The sequence below is a fragment of the Pyrus communis genome, chromosome 8 (genome assembly GCF_041283825.1).
Source record: "Pyrus communis isolate YQ-2024b chromosome 8, ASM4128382v1, whole genome shotgun sequence".
NCBI classification, from domain to species: Eukaryota; Viridiplantae; Streptophyta; class Magnoliopsida; order Rosales; family Rosaceae; genus Pyrus; species Pyrus communis.
The window spans coordinates 13,300,182-13,322,205 of NC_142572.1; the positions used below are offsets into that span (position 1 = coordinate 13,300,182).

The following is a 22,024-nucleotide window of genomic DNA, read 5'->3' on the forward strand; positions in this document are numbered from 1 at the left end:
TATTTAACGAAGATTTTTCAAGAAATGATCAAATGATGGACAGTAGACAAACTCAAGGACCACTTCTATTGATTTCAAATCTTAGGAAGCAAAATGAAGAGTTATGCAAACCTCACATACCATTTTGCTTAAAATACCAATTAAATTAAAAATAAATAAACAAACCCAGTACTACCAACATCACCCTGTACCTTCTAGACGGACACCCACCATGGCTTCACCATCAACAAAATGATCTCAAGTACGCAAGAAGATAGTGTTGGATATACACAAACATATGCTGACTTCCAATTAACCTAGCCAATCATGTGATAGAAAATCAATTCTAAGAAGTTTAACCAAAACTGGTGGTTTCTACTATTTAAAATTAATGAGGAGGTTCCAGGTTGTGTTTTTGTTCAAAAGAAAAAAGAACAGAAAGTCAATTCCTCGTTTACTATGGAAGGATTGCTTCTCTACAATTATCATTTTTCCAAATTTTTCACGGCCATCAAAGTAGATATCCCTGATTAGGCTAATTTCGACATTAGAAAATGCAGTTTTCTGGTGTTCCATGCAAGATTCTAAAAGACGCTAGGCACTAGTCGGACGGCAGGCTGGAGCCTAGCGCTTAGGTGCTTAGGGCCTAGAGGGCGACTAATAAGACTTGGTGAATTTAAATAAATATATTATATTTTGTGTAAATAAGTATCAGTTTATACTTAATATATATATATATATATATATATATATAATTTTATCATAAACTACAAAATAGAATGATATATATATATATATATATATATATATATATATATATATATTATGAAGTATTGAAACATAATGAAAACATGGAGAACAAGCAAATAATGTGTGTTCATTTAAGTATTCAACAAGTTTTTTACAATTTATTGAAAGAAAAAATTAAATGCAAAATGAATTGTTATCTATTTTCTGTCCACATGAGTCGCAACCTAGGCAGGTCTGGGCGGGCTAGGTTGGTGCCTAGGCAGGCGTCTCAACATGTTTAGGCGCCATTTTTCAATTTTCAAATGCCCAGACATTAATTGGGGCAGTGGCCAGCCGCCTAGCGCTGTAGGCAGCGCTAGGCGGTGATTTTTAGAACAATGATTCCATGTCCTGCAAAACATTGACAGAAGTGAGAACTCCAGAGAGAGCGAACAGCGGAAAAGGGGTGGCTGTCATGGGCCGACGACACCGACAAGGAAAATGGCGGGGAGAGCAGCTGAGATGGAGTGTTGGAAGTTCTTCATTTCTTACCTATTTTATAAAGGTGGGGTGTCTTCAACAATAAAAGAGCTAAAACTATTCATCAACTCAGTTTCAAGAACACGTTACACTACTCGCCTCGCATTTCAATCCAATAATATAATACAAGGCTTAGTGCCATGCATTATTAATTTAGAACGCTACAGCAAACGTTGTTCCGTTACATGCAAGTCTCTAACATGAAAGGACATATACAAAGGAAAATATAAACTTGCTCAATGTTCGAATACTCTTGAGGCTTTTTGGGTAAAATGTGGAAATGATCATTTTTATACATGTTGTTAAATCATCATTCAGTCGATGTGTCGTCAATATTTGATTTCAATAGTTTCAACAACCAAATGTCAAAAGTGGACAGTTAAAACTGACTTCGTCTTTGGAGTTGATACGGCAATTTATTTTAGGGCGAGGTGAGGTGAATTTCATAACAATTAGCACCACATTTCAACTTCTCTCATCCGAACCGTATCTAAAGAAACAGTTTGTACCGTATACTAATTTAATGGAGCATGCAGTGTAACAATGTACAAAATCGTATTTCATCTGTAACAAAATGGCCTATTTTCTGGAAGAAAATAATCACTACTATTATTGGTTCCACAACAAAATCAGAATTCGTTAACGACTTGCGCAGAGGCAAACGAGAGGTGAAGAATCCAACCTAAATAGTTAAGTTTCTGATGTTGGTTTCTGCTTAATGTTGTCAGTCATCTCCGGCATGTCAACGATTAAAAAGGAATCTATTGTGAATTTCAAAAGAATCAATGGCCGTCAAGTCACAGGGGCATACTCACAAGAGCAGAATCCGTTTGAGTTGGTCCAAAGGTGACAAGTGACGACTGTTCAATTCTAATTTTCTAGATAGCAACTGCAGAACTGAATACCATGAAGATAAAAAATATATACAGGAGTTGCTGCAGAACCTGTGACTAGAAGCTCAAAGAATTTGACAGTTGTTGCCGCAATTTGTCCGATCACAATCCTCGGATGTCAATGACTAACTGCTGTGGACATCTGTGCTACCCTCATGATTGGACAGAATTGTTAATGAATGCCAACTCAGAAGCCAATGCAATATGATCACTACCCCATTTCTGCAAAACCGTCCCCAAAAAAAATACCTCAGAAATGTCTCTCAAGTTCATTCATTCAACGAGGATTAATCAATGTCATTTATTATATACTGCTTCAGTGAAAAGTCTATTCTTAAGATCATAATTTAATTCATTCCCTTGCTTTCCCGAAAATAGTAAATAGATACCGTTCTCTGTTTAATATCAGTAGAAAGCCCGTACCTTGGTTGGGAACCCTGAAGTCCACTGCGTAGCTTGCTTCGGAATAGGAGCAAACACCCTGACAGTCTGCAGACCTTCAGAACGCCTGATATTTAAAAAAGAAAATTACAAGAAGCAATAATAGGTCTCAACCTATTCCGCAGGCTCAGAATAAGAAAAATAAATGATCAGACAAGAGAGTGGTACACGAATTTTATTAAAACAGAGATGTAAAAGTGAGTTCTCGACTCTAAAAATCTGATAAGCAGAATAAGGTGACAGGAAATGCACAAGGAAAATCAGAACCATAGAAAATTTACCAGATGTAATCAACCTTGCCCAGGAATAATTTATTATAACTGGTCACCAGGGGCTCCCCACTCGATTCTCTGGCGCCGGAACCATCCTGCAAAGATGAAACCAAAAAGAGTAAACGCCCAATTTTCAGATCCTTACTGAATATTATCTCTGTGAATTTTATTTAGATTGCAGATCAAACAGCAATGCTCTAGATTACATTGGATAAGGATATTAGACAATATGACTACCGCAACTTCAGTATATGTGCTCTTAAACTTTAGAGGATGTTCTAAAAGAGTGTGTTCCGCATTGCCTGTGGCAGTTTCTATTTCCATAGGAGTCCATAGGGATGGATCATAATAGGTTCTCTCCGCATTGGGTGATGCCAAAAATGTTGAGTTGGGAGTAGCAGAAGTAAAATCAGATGGAAAGGCATCTTCCGTGTCGTGTAATATTGGCAACAGTCGCATTTTTGTACTAACTCCTTAGCATTTTGATGCATGGTAGGCCAGCAATAGCCTACGTTAAGAGCCTTCTGTGCTAAGGATCGACCTCCGGAGTGATTTCCACAAACACCTTCGTGGATTGAACTTAGAACTTTTAGGTCGTTGGGATGAGGTATACAACGGAGATGTGGTGCACTGTAGGATCTTCGGATGTGAATGCCGTTCCATATGTAGTAACGTGCCACCTTTATTTGGAGTTTTCTAGGCTCCAATCTTTTCGTGGGGAGTGTGCCATTAGTCTATAATGGAATCTTGCCAGTTCGGAGTTGTACTAACCTGTGACACCTCAGCTGCTGGCTCCGTTTCTATGCTTAGCTTGTCCAGATACTCCACCAGTATAGAGCGTTTGAGTTGGTGGTTGAGGGCAGAGTCAAGGCCGGCTAGCGCGTCCGTGTGGGCGTTATCTGCCCGTCGAACTTGAGTGAAGGTGTAAGCTTGAAACACCTCTAGCTGCTTTCGTACCTTCTCTAGGTATTGCTCCATCTTCGAATGTTTTTCCGTGTACTCCCTAGTAGTCTTGTTGGTGATTTGCTGGGAATCAGAATGAATTACGAGCTTTTTCACCGCCAAGTCTTTTGCCATTTAGAGGCCTACTAGTAAGTCCTCGTACTCTGCTTCGTTGTTGGATGTTTTAAAGCCTAGAGTGATTGCTTGCTCGAGCATTGAACCGTTTGGGGTAATAAGGACCACACCTGCTTCTGAGCCTTTGTAGTTGGATGCGCCATCAACATGCAAATGCCAGAAGTCTCCATCGGGTGGAGCAAGAGCGGCTAAGGCATGCTCGGCTGCATCCAGGGTATCATTAGGCTGCTTTGTTGCGTCGTCATTTGGCTCAGCCTCGTTGGGCTGGTTGAAGTGCACGAGCAGACCCTGCAGCCACAGGAAGGGCTGTAAGCCTCTGGGTCATGGGTCTGAGGTAAGCCAGTAACAAAAACAGTTGGTTTTGAGGGCATGGGTAGCAGGCCCAACAAAGGGCTGACCTAAATGTGTACGCAGCGAAGTCCAGCCAAAGGTTAGCTTCGATTTTGGGCTAGGGCAAAGAAAGCCCAGCAGCGCAAGGGCTGCTGGCAAGCAGGTCGAAGGCATGATGCAAGCTTAGCAAACAGACGAGCTTGCTGGAGACAGGCTGGGTCACACGCGGGCAAGGCCCAACAAGCAAAAACTTGTTGCAAGTGGATTGGGGCACAAAAAGACAAGGCCCAACAGTAAGGGGCTGCTTGTTTTGGGCTAGATGCACAAGGGGTAGGACCCAGCATGGCTGCTGAAGTGGGTTGGGGGCTGCAAGCCCGTGTTAAACCCTACCAGGATGAACCTAGGGTGTCCATGGATGCACAGCAAGCCTAAAAGGTTGTTGCCTTGGTAGTCCAAAAGTCAAACGATGTTGTCCCAATGCATGCTCGACGCAGCTGGGCTACGGGCCAGCAAAAGGGCTCGGCTTAGTGGTGCCAGCATCGCTGCGGCTTATGCCACAAAAAACAAAAAAAAAAAAATCCTTTTTTTTCTTTTTGACTTCTGGGGTTAAAACCTCAATTGCTTCTAATTTATTATGATGCTTTGACTCACAAATTTCGCATAGCATAAATAATTGCGCAATGCATGGAATGTATATATAAGTTGACAAGTATATGAAACATATACAATATATATTGGAAGGTAAATATAAATGGTGTTCATGCAACATGGAGAATGTTTTCATACTTCACGATCGTTTCAAATATCTTACTTTATTTAAGCGTATCTGATTGGAAGAAAACAAATAAAACCCTTTAATTTTTTGGAGAAGAGCCTTATCCACAATCCTTCAGTTCCTTAGCTTCTAACGTGTTGTATTCCACCACATTGTGCATTTTTTTATAGCAGTATGGAGGGTTAATTCCTTAGCCTAATAGAATTACAACTCTAATAGGATAATATCTAACCCTAGAGAATCTTCTAAAGATATCTGAAATATACTAGGATTTAAACAATTATATTCCTATATTAAATATGACTGCAACAGATTTGTCAAATTAGATGGATTATTTAATGATTTAATTGATAAATGAGTTTTAAATAGGGGCATTGGGGGAAAGAGATTAAAGAAATTTAAAAGACAAATAATGCATAAGTTATGGTGCAAGATAAGTCCACATGGCATCTATTGAGTGGGAAATACAAATATGGAAACGTAAGTAAAGAAAGTAACTAGCATTTCTCTTTCCACATAATTAATTTAATCAACACAATAATAATAAAATAAAATAAATAAATAAACAAATTGCCCACACGCCAAGAGGCTAGTATCTCATAAATTGAGAAAACCGAAAAGGTCAAGGAACCGCACTTTTTACTATCTAAAAAATATTGAGTTAATTTTGCATTCAATTTAGGAGTTACGCTGCCAAAACTGTTTGATTTATTTGTCATTATTAATAGTGCTTAACATATATAAAGATCATTCCGAAGCCTTTATCTTAACAAAAGAAAAGAATCAACACACACACACACACACACACATTAAAACGTCATGGGGTGTGGATCTATGGTGTTGCTTCGATCTCATTGACCTTGGTCAATCTTGCCAGAAAGCATTAGTGAATGAAGCTCTTCACAAATTTCATGCCAAAGTAAACAAAGATTATGCTTTGAAATTAAGTAACGAAATGTGGGATGATTGTGTTGAAAAAACAGATGCTTACCTGGGTTACCACTAATTCTATCATTGCCTATATAATAAGAATCTTGCAATGACATATTATTCTTTGGCGAAGAATAATTAATTGTGATTTAATTATGTACTGCATTCTGTATGAAGAAGGAAATAATTTGAAAGGGGTGTGCTATCCACACACCCCATTTTACTTCTCACACACTCTTTGATAATTTATGTCCGTTGATCTTCTTCAATTCATCTAATCCGATGGCCGAAATTTAAAAAGGTGTGTGAGAAGTAAAATAGGGTGTGTGGATATCACACCCCATTTGAAATTAGTGATGAAATTAATGTAAGATTTTGGCCTGAGGACTACAATTTAATCCAAACATCTAACTCTATGCTTACTGTATATTTCACTTGTTTCTTTTAGATGGTGAGCACCCACTAAGTTAGGGTTTTGGGTCTTATATATGGTGACCTCACAGGTTAGTGGTGGACCGTCTGGGGCCTAAAAAGTTCATCATATTTTACAGAAGGCTTTTGAATAATACCCCCACCTACTGAATTGCACATGTGATTAAATGGAGGACAATACCGGTATGAAGATGATCAGTAGTAATCCACATGCACGATGTTGTGACTTAGCGACCAGCTGGCTACTTCTACAGTACTCAAATTTTCACACCTTTTCAAAGGTGGAGTTGTGTCCCTTTGGTTTTAAACTTTTATACTCCGTATGTAACTCATTAAAGGCTTGAGAAACATATTATAGAAGTTTGAATATCAATTCAAAATAAAGAGATGTTTCATATGAAGCGGTTCCTCTTAATCAAGTTGTAAAAACCAAGTCATACCTGGTTTTGAATGGTTTCATTGCCAATTCGAAAACGATACGTAATCCTCTCTATATATAAGGACGATTTCTGCAGGATATAACAATATTTATATATAATAAATATATATCCAGGGGGATTCAAAATTGTTAAACTAATTTTAGGAACCATATTCACTAGAATAATGGATCATATGAAAATACAGATTGTAACAAGTTCTTTTAACTCATTCGATTTCTGCATCCTCCATTTATTTTCGAAAGACATTAAAACTCTAGAAGTCAAATTCTGCACCATTATTAGCTTCTAGAAAACTTTTGTAGCTTTAGTCTCTTCCTTATCAATCGTTTTTTTGCGTTTGGTTCAACTTTGATAGTGCATAACATGTTGAACAACAGAATAAATCCAGACTTTATTGTATTCACAAGACATATTTTCGATTTTTCCTTTCACACAAATAACGAGAACACATTATACTTATACTAAAAACCTAAGTAAAAAACATTGTTCACCAATAGTGAATGGACTAAAGTGCCCTCCAATTCCTCTGTTATCAGCCATTTTTCCCATTCTTACACAACAAAAAGACAACTTTGCCCTCCTAGCCCACGTGTCCATCATCGATGCACCTTTTGCTTCAACTTTTCCTCTTCTCGACTCTTATGCTTCAAGAATATGAAATTATACTCTTGCGTGTTAAACTATGAAGTCTCATTTCAAATTGTTAGAGTTACAGATTTTATGTCAATGACATGAATCTCACTAATACTCTAGAATAGCTTGAGAAAACTGCCTCATACTTGAAGATGAAATTTGAGAAAGATCTTGGAAAAGCTCGTTTATGCCTTGACTTGAAGTTCAAGCGTTGTTCTAATGGTATCTTGGTCCACTAGTCAAATTGCATCCCAAAGGTGTTACCTTTGAGTATACCTATGATCTTCCATACACTATATGTAAATGAGACCCTTGAAGAAGTTATGAAATCCAAAGTTCTATATCTAAGCTCAACTTTGCACTTTGTTGTACTTAGCTCATTACGTTAAAGAGGACATTCGTTGTTGATCTATTGTTAAAGATGCAGCACTGCGCCTACATTCAACCATCCTATTAAAGACATATTCCCATTACTCTGAAGGTACTACAGATTTAGTCTTATCCCTATGCATACCGAGTGGATCCAACCCCCTTGGTTCTTGGAATGATGCTTGTCTTGTTTGTTATGGTGACTGATAGGATAAAAATAGGGATAAAAATAATTAAAAATACTTGTAAGAGAGCAAGGTAGTTGTAGTATAAACGACTAAAGTAAGGTCGTTTTCCATAAGGATTGAATGAATAATTTGTATTTAAAACTAACTCCTAATTAATTATCTAAAACAAAGTTGGAAAAATGTTGATTTCGGAATTTAAAATAATAAAAATGAATTTTACATTAAAACAATTAAAGAAATTAGCAAAATAAAGAAAAGGGTTATTATACAAAATGGTCCTTGAGATTTGAATGATCAATAGAAATGGTCCCCGAGATTGAAAATCAATAGAAATGGTCCTTGATATTGTCCACCATCCTTGATTTTGGTCTTTCTATTAAAAACAATTTTGGGCAATTTTCAAAGCTTTGTAACTCAATCGTTTCTTAATCAAATTCGACCCATAATATATCAAAATAAGATAGGAAAGTGTAGAATAAGATTATACCTATTTGGAAGCCCAATGGTTGCTAGAGATGATTGGAAAATAGCCTGAAAGGTGACTGGTTTGCGGGAAAACTGGAAAACTCGCTGGAAACTAGGTAAACTTTTCCATAACATCTTCAATACTGAACGAAATCGAATGAGTCAAACACGAAACTAATACTTCTTGATGAGACAAAGAGAATGGTACTTTTTCGAAGGCTAACTCGCCTTGGTTTGGTTGGACAACGGCTTGAAAGTAGCTAAGTGGCTAACTATTTTCGAGTTAGCCACTTTCGAGCAGTTTCCTACCAAACCACAGTGAGTTAGCAGTAAAGAAAGATACCATTCTCTTCGTCTCGTCGATGAGTATGATTTTTGTTTTTGAATCACTCGCTTTCATTGAGTATTGAATAAGTTATAAACGTTTAAATTTTACCCAGTTTCCGGCGAGTTTTCCAGTTTTTCTGCGGACTAGTCACCTTCAAGGCTATTTTCCAGCCATTTCCGGCAATCATTGGGCTTCCAAATAGGTATAATCATGTTCTACACTTTCTTAGCTTCATTTTGATATATTATGGGTCGAATTTGGTTAAGAATCAATTGAGTTATGAAGCTTTGAAAATTGCCCAATGAGTTTTTAACGGAATGACCAAAATTATGGATGGTGGACAATCTCAGGGACCATTTCTATTGATTTTCAATCTCATGGATCATTTTTATTGATCATGCAAATCTCAGGAACCATTTTGTATAATAAACCAATTTAAACAAAAAGAAACGTTTTGAAAATCAAATTGTAAAAGCCTAGGGTTCCACCATCACCATAACAATCTTACGTAATTTTACCAATTACTTATGAATTACACATGTAACTTTGAAGGTTAGGTTTTCCTAATGGATATTCTCCTCGTGATATTCCCTCAAGAATGTATATCTAACATGCAACCGTCTGTGATATTCAGAACAAATATGATATGCAAGACTCATTAAGTTTTGTGAAAACCCCTTGAAAAAACCATGCAACCCCTAAGATGTGATATTCATCCTAAGTGAAATTACAATCATTAACCACTAGAAACAATACTCAATCCTCCAGTGATATACCAACCAAATTACATCGGATTACTTATCTAAACATCGTAATGGTAGTTAAGCATTAAGATATACAGACAGTTCAAACACAATGATCAATAATTCAAAGCAAGCATGCATAAGATCATAATCAATTGAATAAAGACTACATAATTATGCTAAGGCTCGGGGCCTCGCCCTAACAAACAAAACTAGTTACGAACAACCATAAACAAAATATTATTAAAAATAAGGATAGAAAACACCTTAAAAATAAACTTGAATTGCCAAAAGCAATTCTCCAAATTAGCACATGCCAATGGCTAAATAGCCTTATTTTTATTACTACAATATAAAACCCTAGAGAAGGTCTTCAGATAAAACTAGGAAACAAAATTCCAAATTAACTAGTAAAATTCGTCCAAAATCTGCACAGTCACGTTTTGGACTAATATCTGCTCCAAAAATGGCCCAAAATGGATAGATTTAAAGCTTGGAATAATCTGAACACTTCTCCAAAAGGCCACGAACCGATCGGAGGTCATCTTGGGCTCCAAAAACCGCAATTAAGCCCAAAAAGTCACCTTCCAATAATGTGCACTACTTCTTTATTTCATCGCCAGAAAATAATCACTTGGTGAAAAAATCTGAAACTTTGGTATGAACAACATGATAGACTCATAAATGTCCTCCAATTAAAATCACTCCAAAATTCATCCATTTGGTCACGTTTTACCCCAGAGCAAATCAAAAGTCCTACATTGGAAATATATAACAAAGTATCAAAATTTTACCAAAATAACCAATAAATTATTACTAAGAATAGGGTAAAATATATAGTAAAATATCAACTCATTAATGACACTAGTTACTTATAAAACCTGCACAAGGACATCTCCAAATGGTTAAGTCTTTACCGTTAAGGATAACGCAATATCTTGGTGGTCCACTATATAGACATTAGTTGTGAAATCTTCGAATCGTTCCAAGGCTCACCTCACTTCACTACGCCACACATGAGATATGGTTAGGAGCTCTTGTTGAGCATATTCAAAGTACCTGCTATTTTCATCCATCATTGCGTCCAAACTACGAAGCATAAGGACTATGCCACATTTATCCACCCGACCAAGACATGATACATCGAAAAAATGAAGCCAAGACGCATTGCGTCTACATCTACATCAACAAAGCATCAGGAGATTGAAGTCAAGCAATCTAATCCTAGGCAACATTGCTAACCTCTTCACACATCACTGCATAAGTCTACCTTCTAGAAGCTTGTTCAAGGAATTGATATACGTAATTATCTTATATGCAATGCTTGTATTTCTCGTTTGGAAGTTTTGTCAAACTCATGGGGAGTATCCAGAAGTATACATACTCACTTGATCTTAATGTACTCTTTTTCTCACGATTTGGAGCATTTTCCCACTGTTTTTTGTTACCTAACTAGGTTTTGACTAGACACCCATCCTAGGCTGATCATTGTGAGCTTGCTACTTGCGTCCAAAAGATGTTGACTTAATGCAACTTCTCACATTTCTCCTTGGTCTAAGGGTTTTTATCCAACATTGGGTTTTACCATAGCAAGGTTTTGTGAGTTTTACCTTTTTATGCGTACTTCAATTAATTTGAGATTCACATTCACTCATTGTACCAACAACTTCATCCACTGAAATTACTTCATCATTGAAGACCTGATGCACCATTTATTTGAGTATTTACACACTCAAGACGGAGTGTTGCAGTCCTAATAGTTTAGAAATGTAATTGTGTAAATCCTATATTATCTTGGGATATCTTTGTGAGATTTTACCATATCTTTTCTTTATATATTATCCTATTATAGTTATAATTTATTGGGGTACGAAATCTACATTTCCTACTACTATAAATAAAGACACAATGGAATGAGAAATCACACTTTAGAATTCACCTAATTCTCTCCATGCTTACCGCACCCTCTTTCTCAATCTCTATAATTCATCAGTCAAATAAACTTACAACAACAATTAATCTTTTAAAGAGTTATTTCCATTTTTATGGTTGTTTTACACGTGTCAATGTGGAATTAGTGGGCAACACCACCAGTTAGGCTTATGAGTATGTACCCGTCACCCTCAAAAACTCTTCCCAATGAAGCATTGAGTTAATTCAGCATTCAATTTACGAGTTACAATTCAAAAACAGTTTTATTTATTTTATCATCCTCAAGAGTGTTCAACATATAAATAAATACTTCTTGTTTTTTAACCTCAGTCATCCCACAGCTTTCATTCCAGCAAAATAAAAGCATTCACATATACACCAAAAGAAGAAGGAAAAATGGGAAGATTAAATAGTTCAACTATTGTTTTGATCCTCATTTTTGTGATTGAACAAGCAATGTTTATTCCAGGATTTGCAATCTTAGCATCTTCTCCGTCTAGTTCTGAGTTTTTAGAGGAATGCAGGAGACATTTTTCTCCCAGTTGTGAAAAAGAAGTATTTGATTATGTACTCGTTAAGCCAGTGCCAGTGGATCTAGAGTGTTGCTTTGATCTCATTGACCTTGGTCAGTCTTGTCAAAAAGCATTAGTGAATGAAGCGTTTCGCAAAATTCATGTCAAAGTCAACAATGATTATGCTTCGAAATTAAGTAGAGAAATGTGGGATGGTTGTGTTAACGATACAGATGCTTACTTGGGTTACCACTAATTCGATCATGGCATATATAATGAGAATCTTGCAATGGTATATTATCCTTTAACCAAGAATAATTAATTATGAGTTAATTATGTACTACATTTTGTATGAAGAAGGAAATACTTTGAAATTAATGATGAAATGTAAGATTTTGGCCTGAGGACTACAATTTAATCCAAACATATATCTTTCTCTTTACTGTATATTTCACTTGCTTCTTTTACATGATGAACACTCACCAAGATCTTATTCTCGTTATTTAGAATTCTAACTTTCGTTCCATTTTCATTGCGCCCTCTCTTTGTGTTTCGTGTTTTCTTTCACATTCTTTCAAACATCTATCCATTGTATCACTCAAATATACATGCTGAAACACATGTTAAAATCTTATGAAGTGAATCTTTCTTATATTGAATGGTTCCAATACTATTTTATTGGAGAATAAGATCTTATATCGATCATATGACAAGATGAGTAAATTAATGTAACAATGATCCCTCAACTTTAACCCAATTGGAGCAATGGTCCTTCAACTATAAATCCATTACCATTGGTTACTCAGCTCATCAAAACGTTCAGCTATGGTCCTATTCATTAATTCTGTTAGAACTTCCGTCAAAACGAGTCACGTGCCATGCACTTGAGGTTGAATCAAGGGGCAAATATGAAAAATCAAATAAGAAAAACTGTATCAATAGTCCCTCAACTTTAATCCAACTGGAATCCAACTAGAGAAATGGTCCCTCAACTTTAATTTAACCCAATTGGAGCAATGGTCATTTCAACATAACTCATTTTGACAGAATTCTGACGGAGTTGACGAAAAGAACCATAGCTATATGTTTTGATGAGTTAAGGAATCAATGGTAATGAATTTTTAGTTAAGAGACCAGGGACCATTGCTCTAATTTAGTTAAAGTTAAGGGACCATCGCTACAATTTAATCAGACAATAATGTACAGTTAATAGTGGGAGTTTTTATTCAGAATAATGGTTGGACCGGTTTTCCTTGTAACTCCATGAAGCCACTCATGAGGAGGTGTGTTGAGAACATATCTAGCAATAGATGGTAAGTTGAGACATGAACTGCGTTGGGCCTAAAAAGTTTATCATATTTTACCAAAGCCTTTTGAATAATACCCCCACCTACTTAATTACACTTGTAATTAAGTGTAATACCTTGAAAATTTTAAAATAAATGATTATGTGGAACTTTTTTTTTTTGGAAGTTGAAATGACGAAAATGTCCCTCGTTGACTAAACGTAATTATACGAGGACGTATTTTATCCTCATATATTTTATCATATTTCTTGGCATATTTGGATAGAGCTCGATCTCATGAATGTGTAGACGCAAACCATTTGTGAAACGGAGTTATAACGAATGAGTTATTAACGAACGAAGTTAGGGGCAAAAACGGTAATTTAATTATTTATCTGGAAGGCTCCAGATTTGTTGGAGTGTGGATATGGTGCCAAGTGTGTGGCTGAGATGGAAAGAAGGGAAGAAAAAGGAGAGGGAGCTGCCAATCAGGAAAAGGGGGGGGGGGGTAGAAGGGAGGACAAATGGGAAGAAAAGAAAATGAGGGAAATGAGGGAAGGGAGAATGAGAGAATCGGCCAACCTGGTTTCTCCACCCGACCCGGTTCCTTGACCCGGTCCTATCTTCTCCGTCCGACCCCCGTTCAAGGTGGATTTGGTGTTTATGGAAAGCTCTCATCAAGTCCAACGTCCCTATGGTGTTAGATTTCAAATTTCTAACCCAAACTACCCAAATCGAGGGTTTCGATGGTTCGAGTGGTTTTCCGACCATTTCCCAGTTGAACTGGGCTTCGGCCTAGGTATAAAAGTTCTCCCCCTTGTTGTGTTCTACAACCCTGTAAAATTTGGTAATTTTTAGAGTTCGTCAGAATTTTAGGTTTCCGTTCGCAGGAAACCGTCACGTGTGGTGGCACGTGGCCAATCAGCCGACGCTACCATTTTATGCGTATTTCGATATTCCAATTACGTATTTGGTATACATTTGAGGTACTTCGATTATTAACACGAATGTTAGATATACATTTGAGGTACTTCGATTATTAACACGAATGTTAGATATTTCGGTTAATTGAGTATTATCGAAAATGGATTTAGAAATTGGAAATGTGAACTATGATTGGCTTGATCCCTTTGTAGGGAACGTAGGTAGTTTAACAAGAAGGTTAGATGCAGCCATAAAATAATTGAGATTAATCTTTAATGAAAATTAGAAAGAAGAAAAGAGATTGGGTGTTTAGTTCAAAGATGGACCTTATGTTTTTTGTTAAATAAGTTTAGCGATAAAATTTGTGAGGAATTAAGAATTTATTAAAGAGATTGTGATTAATGGTAGTATGTAAACAAGATTTTAATTTGGCCTATCATCAGATTTAGCTTCCAAATAAGAATTTTCGAGACGTTACATTAAGTGTGTGGACAATACCAGTATGAATATCAATTTAAATTGAAGAAACATGTTTCATATGAAGTGGTTCTCCTTAATCAAGTTGTATATGTTAACCATAAGTGAGCAATTTGAGAGTTCTTGAATATGATTCTTAGAGAGAGAAATAAAGGATTCGAAAATGGAGAGAAGAGAAAAATATATTATCTTTGATATTTCTTAATGAAGAAGTTATTACATCACACTTGTATATTTAAGCAATGGAATCTAACAACCTTCACTACCCAACTCTACATATGAATGACAAGTATCACAATCTCTAACCATTGAATATACTCTAACATCCGCCCTCAGGATCTTGGTTGAGTAATCCAAGCATGAGATTGTTGCAGTGTGTTTGAAACAAGGGTGCACTGAGACCCTTTGTAAGTATATCTATAAATTGCTCTTGAGAAGACACAAACTGCACTTCAAGTTGCTTCTTGGAAATACTTTCACGGATAAATGAACATCAGCTTCGGTATGCTTTGTTTTTTGGTGCTGAACAGGATTAAAAGATAGGGTAATTGAAGACAATTTATCACAAAATAACACAGGATGAGCAATGACTATGATCTGCATAAATGAAAGCAATTGTTGAATTCAACTAGTTCAGTTGAAGTAGTAGCAATGCACGATATTCTGCCTTTGTGGAAGATCGTGATACCATTTGTTGCTTCTTGGATGACCAGGAAATAGGATTGGATCCCAAAAACACAACTAAACCTATTGTTGACCTGCGATCAATTGGATCCCAGGCCAAGTCAGCATCACTGAAAGCTTTTAATACCAAACCCCTTTTTGAATAAATAATACCATGATGCATTGTGCCCTTCAAGTACCTAAGTTTGCGCTTGACAACAATATAGTGTGAAACTATAGGATTTTGCATAAATTGCATATTTGGTGCATTGAAAAAGCAGTATACGACCTTGAAAATGTGAGATATTGAAGGGCACCTATAATGCTGCAAGATGCAGTGGGATTGTCGTAGGGAGCCCCATCATTCTTGAGAAGCCTATTGTATGGTAAATGAGGTGTATCATAACTTTTAGAATCAAACATCTCAATTTTGTTCAGCAAATCCTGCATAAACTTTGACTAGATAAGAACAACCCAGATTTGATTGAGGTGATCTAAATGCCAAGAAAATAGTGCAAGTCACCTAAGTCCTTTATATCAAACTCATATGTGAGAGAGTTAAGAACAAGATGAATGACAGATGAAGAGCTTATTGTGATTATAATGTCATCCACGTAGGGAACCAAAATCACAATATCACAACCAATCTTCTTCACAAATAAAGAAGAATCTAAATAAGTGGATTGAAAACCAATGTTAGGTAGAAATGTGGTTCCATACTCTTGGGGCTTGCTTCAAGCCATATAGAGACTCATGAAGTTCGCAAACCAAATGTGGATTCTATGCATTCTATGCATTTACAAAACTAAGAGGTTGAGACATGTACACTTCATCCGACAACAAGCCATGCAACAATGTATTTTTAACATCAAGTTGCCTCAATTTTCATCCACGATGTGCACTAAAGCTAAAACCAACCTAACAGTAGTAGGTTTAACCACTGGACTGAATGTCTTTCCATAATTAAGCCCTGGTTCTTGATTGAAGCCTTTTGCCACCAACCAAGCCTTAGGCCTGACAATAGTACCATCTGAGTTCTTCTTGATTTTAAAGATCCACTTATATCCAACTAAATTCTTTTGTGATGGAAGAGAAACCAAAGACCATGTACCCTGAGAATGTAAAGCCCCAATTTCCTTTTGCGTTGCTTTAAGTCAAACTAGAACCTTAGGTACATTCTTGTATGAAGTAGGTTCAACCAATGACAAATCCACAATATCAGAATCAGCTAGAACTGTCAATAAGGCATTTTTCTTATTTATACTTGTCTGGCTTTTAGTCTGCATTAGATGCATGTTAAGTGGAGCAAAGGGAAGACCCACTTGAAGATTTTCAAGATCAAACAAAAGATCCACAAGGAGTAAGGAGGAGTCACTTGCAGTGCCAGTAATAGACTTAGAAGCAGCATGAGGTATAAGACTATGTGATGAATTACTAGAGGGTGAAGCAGCATGTATAGGTTGTAAACTAATGATAGATGATGAACTTGATGAAGAATGTAAGAGTTGTTATGACACAGATGGTAATGATGGAGACACTAGCAAATTGTCAAGAGTTGTGACTAATGGTAGTGGTAATACAACACTAGGAATAGAGTGAGCATAGAGTTATGTTGACTATTTTATCAGACTAGAATAAGTAAACTCTAGTTCATTGAAAAACACATGTCTAGAAATGTACACCTTGTGTTTAGAGACATAAAAAAAAAATATACTCTTTGTATTGAGATGCATAGCCAAGAAACACACATCTAGTTGCTTTAGCTTCTAGTTTAGAACTATTGTAAGGTCTCAATAATAGAAAACATGGGCAACCAAATACCTTTAGATGTGATATAACAGGTAATTTTCCAAACAAGAGTTGAAATGGAGATTTGTGTTGTAAAAATGAGGATGGCATTCTATTTATAAGATACACAGCTGTTTGACATGCAAAAGACCAAAATTAGGAAGGAAGTTGAGCATATTCAGCAAGGTAACGGCAATTTTAATGATGTGCCTATGTTTTCTCTCAATTAGGCCATTTTGTTTAGGGATATAGGGACATCACTTGTGATGTATAACTTCCTTGTCTTGCAAGAAAGTGTAATTTATGATTGACATATTCTCCACCTCCATTAGTTTGTAAACTTTTCACAAAAGTTGAGAATTGAGTTTGCACAAATGCACATAATGAAACAAATGAAGAAAAGAAGTCTGAATTATCAACAAAAGGGAATAACCAACAAAATCTAGTACACTCATCAATAAAAGTGACATAGTATTTAAAACCATCCATTGAATTACATGGTGCAGGATCTCAGAGGTCAATGTGGACAATTTCAAAATGATCAATGGATTGATGAGACCTAGTTTGAAATGGTAGCTTAGTGAACTTTCCTTCTAAACAATTATTACACAGTGCAAGATTAACATCTTTAGCACAAGATATAGCAACATTCCAAAGCATTAAGAGGCAAAAGGGTTAGATGAATGATGCCAAACATTATGTTATTCTTGTTGAATGTTTATTTGTGGTTGAGCAAGTGAATGGATAGGATAGAGACCATTATTGCATAGTCCTTTGTACAAGATCCTCCCTGTGGCTTTGTCCTGGATCCAAAAACAATTGGCATACAAAATAAGCTAATAGTTATTGTCAAGACAAATCTTGTGAACTGACAGCAAGTTATAAGGTAATTGTGGGACATATAAAATTCAATTCAGTCTAATTGGATGAACTGAAGGTTTGATAATGTTGCTACCAATGTGAGACACTTTCAAACCTTCACGATTGGTAGTTTGAACAGTTTCATTTGCAGGATATGAAGATGCCAAGGACATATTTTGAAGATTAGATGGTCCTCGTATGAGTGGAAGTATGCATTTCAATCATTTTACATAAATGGTGCTGCCCTAAGCAAGCACAAAATCGATTGCTAACTTACTTTGAGGGTGGCTTCAAATCACAAGTTCATGAACCATGCTTCAAGACTTACAAAGTCAAAAGATACTATGCAAGGGGACTTTAAAGTATAGTGAACGAAATACATTCACTGTGCAGAGGGACTTCAAAGTGCAAGAGGGTCACAAAGGGTTGGATGCCTGTATTAAAATATAGAATTGACTTAATCAAACGATCAACATATAGGAGAATGACAATTGCTAATGGCATGTGGTCAGTTATTGATCATTGCTTTGTTATAACTACAGTTTACAGAGCGCTAGAAAACTTGATGAACATCTTTCATCATGTGTATATTCTCCACAAAGCATATATATTATATCAAATATTGTTTCTTCAAGCTTAGGCTTCCTAAAACTTATTGAAAACTGAAGGCATATCACTGGTAATTAACACAAACTATGAAGATATACTGTCACTGTTCTTTGTAAAATTAAGTGTCTTACCATTCTTCAGTAATTCATCGATCACGTTGTTGTGGTGATCAAGGCCCTCTTGATTTATTCCACCATTCAAGCTTCCGTCTACATGTCTAGAATTGCAAACAAAATGCATTAGAGCTCAAGTAGCACACATCAACATGTACATAGTCGTGTTTGCTATTAAAACTTAAAGCCATTATTTTCATTAAAGTTCTTACTAGGAAGAATCCTGGTCCAGGCAATAGAAAATCTGTTGGCATCGACTCCAAGGTTCTTCATAGCCACCACATCTTCCTACAGTTACAATTGCTGGTTGTAAGCTATATGCCAAATAGAGAAGAAAAAAACACTTTTAACTTTTCTGCGGAGCTAGTAGCGAATGGAACTTGATGATTAATATGTCTTCACTCACCTTGTATCGCCTATACGAATCGGTGGCAATAGACAGATTGGAATGGTCCTGAATCCTCTCTGAAATGAAGGAAAATCACAAAATAAATAGGTGGTAAACTATGACACATAGAAATAAGGGTATGTCAAAGAAACTAGAACAAACTAATAGTGAGTATATGTGACGGACCTGGAAACTTCTCATTGTAGTTATCCCACACACTTGGTCCTTTACGTGCGACATCTGTTGCTCCTTCGTACTACACCCAACTCATGATGGAGTATACATATTATTACATTATCAAATTTTGCAAAGAGAAATTAAAATACATATACAAGGAAAAAGTGTGCAGCTAGTTAACTACAGTTTCACAAAAAAAAAAACCTGCGGAGCATCAGTCGTGACTCCAAAAAAAAAATCAGCTGGAAAGTCGGACCTGGTTACATCAACGGTGGATGATTCAGCTGAGAAAGAGGCAATGACACATAAAATTACTAAAGTGGTAAACACGTTTGTTCGGGATCCCATAGTTGATAGCTGTGGTTGAACGGAGGAAACTAAGCAACTAAAGGAACTGATACGCAGAAGAAATGAAGAGAATAAACAGAAAGAGATGAAGAATAATAGCTTCTGATTACTTGAGAAAGTCAGTGAATATTACAAGCTGTATATAGTTGAAAAACAAAGCTTTGGCTCTAGCAACCTAACCGACTACACAAGACAGTGTGCATGTGATTTGTTTTAGGTTTTAAGTTTTGGATTTGCTTTTTAACCCACAATATTGCTGCAATTAAGATTATGATTTAATGGAGTTCCCAGAATTGTAGCCCTAGCTACTTCATTGAGGCCAAGGGAATTTTACACCAATGGTTTGACAAGGACCAGCTCTCCCAGTAATTACAAAACGCCAAGAACAACTGCATAAAAGTCAACAAAGATAATTAAAGAGGGCGGTTCGGTTGTAGTTAATTACCCTAAACACTAGGTATTGCCAATCGTGGTGCGCTCGCATCCACCGCTCTTCCATCGTCTGGTGTTTTCTTTCATTCCCGCTATTTTATTTTGTTGTTCAATATTACATCAAGACATCGTAATTCAAATATCCAATCTTCCACCGGTTATTTTATTTTCTTGTTCAATATACACCGCATATATTTTAATTATACATAAGCATTAAATTTATGATGTGAATCTACATATACTGTATGTCTTAACTTATTATATATATATATATATATATATATATATATTAACTATATGAGCATTAGAGCTATGATGAGAATCTGCATATAACCTGATTCACATCAAATTCATCTCGGAGCAAGTATTGATGCTGATAAAGTATTTCCATCTAGAAATAGAGTATTTCCATATTTAAGATTTAATAACAAATGTCATTAATATTTGAATGACTCATAAATATAAGAACAATAACAATTACATATACTTACATGGAGCTACTCAGTGGTCTCATCGCCAGGTCGAACGTAAACATCCTTGAACATGTCGAGCTCTAGGAACTTAGAACCCTCCTAAACCGGAAAAAAAAAAAAAAAAAAAAAAAAAAAGACATTAAGAACATTTTATTAATCAAAAATAAAAAATAAATTGTATAAAATTTAAAAATTAATATACTTTTACCTGACATCGCACCTCAACCCTATACAAGAAGGGTATCGAACCAGAAAGGTGGAGAAGTTTCATTGACTCCCGTGCTTTCTTGCCAGCAACAGATTTCTCTTGTTAAACATACAATATACATGTTAGTGCGACTATTTGAAAGAAATTATTAGAAAAGCTTAAAAAAAAAACAAAAACAGTAATAAATTATTATTAAAATATTATGTACATACCACAAATTTTGTGTTCGTAAAATGTTTGCAAAGCCACTCCCAATCCTCCGGCCGCTCCTACAACCTGATTGAGCAACCCTCTAGGTGAGCAATCTCCAGATCATCCCATTTCTTAAAATGTACGTGGATTTCGCACTTCCAATGTTTGTATCGGGTTGCTAAGTTCTCCTCTAAGAAGGCGATGGCCTCGGGGGATATGTCCTCAAGATTATTATTGACCTACAAATATGAAAATAGTAAAATAATGGTAAAAAATTTAATAATATTAAGATAATATACTTTGGTTTATAATATTTGTAAACAAAATTAAAAAATTATAAAGGCTAAAAATTAATACACTAACCGACAACTCATCCTGCACTAGTTTCTTTGTCCTCTCAGGAATTTATGCCCAAGACTCCCACTGCATAGGACAATGCCACCGAATAAGAAAACCATAGCTGGTAGCAATGTTGCTATGCTGCTATGAGGTAGCCGCTCCACGATGTCGCAAGTCATACGCAATCTTGATCAATTCATTGGACACGTGTACATTGTGTGCCAACTTTAGCATTCAATTAGGCCCCCTGGTGTATTTTTTAGTTGCCCAAAATAACTTAACTGGTGAAAACCCTAATCTTAAATTTCTACAAAAAATTTGGCAAAACTTCCCCTAATAGTATATCATTTCCCAAAAGTAGAAACAATTCTAATTCAAAAGTAGTTTTGGTTTATCAACTCCAAACACATGTTTACTTGAACTAGCTAAAACAATAAATATAAAAATAGACACACGTGTGTATAGTTTCATGCCATGAAAGCTAGGTTCGTTTAGTTTCCTTATATATATCCACACATATATACTAAGAAATACGAATATATACTAGCTATTATGCATAGAGCATTTGATGGTGATTAGTAGTTGATGAACCAAACCAAAGGCAATATACAGACTCCAACGAGCTGCCAAAGCCAATGGGATTATCATAATTAGATACCTTTAAGATATATAGCTGGTCCTTTCTAAATGAGCTGCCATGTGATAAAACGTAAGAAATGTGCCATTTCTCACTTAGAC

General features: G+C 36.1%; 1 protein-coding gene across 2 annotated transcripts; it reads right to left on the bottom strand.

Moving 5' to 3' along the window:
* Positions 1 to 18,357: 18,357 nt before the first annotated feature.
* Positions 18,358 to 19,828, bottom strand: LOC148695129 (beta-glucosidase 13-like). 2 transcript variants are annotated; one of them, XR_015965083.1, is made up of 6 exons: positions 19,499 to 19,828; positions 19,304 to 19,373; positions 19,136 to 19,194; positions 18,942 to 19,017; positions 18,748 to 18,833; positions 18,358 to 18,441 (listed from the first exon to the last, which is right to left on the bottom strand). XR_015965083.1 is itself a non-coding variant. In XM_088698247.1 (6 exons), exons 1-6 carry the CDS (start codon positions 19,640 to 19,642, stop codon positions 18,365 to 18,367), a joined length of 504 nt encoding a protein of 167 aa, XP_088554373.1. In that variant the 5' UTR covers positions 19,643 to 19,828; the 3' UTR covers positions 18,358 to 18,364. The 2 variants fall into 2 exon arrangements, 1 of the variants encoding a protein (XP_088554373.1); XM_088698247.1 differs by having other exon boundaries at positions 18,748 to 18,825.
* Between the last annotated feature and the right edge of the window lie 2,196 nt (positions 19,829 to 22,024).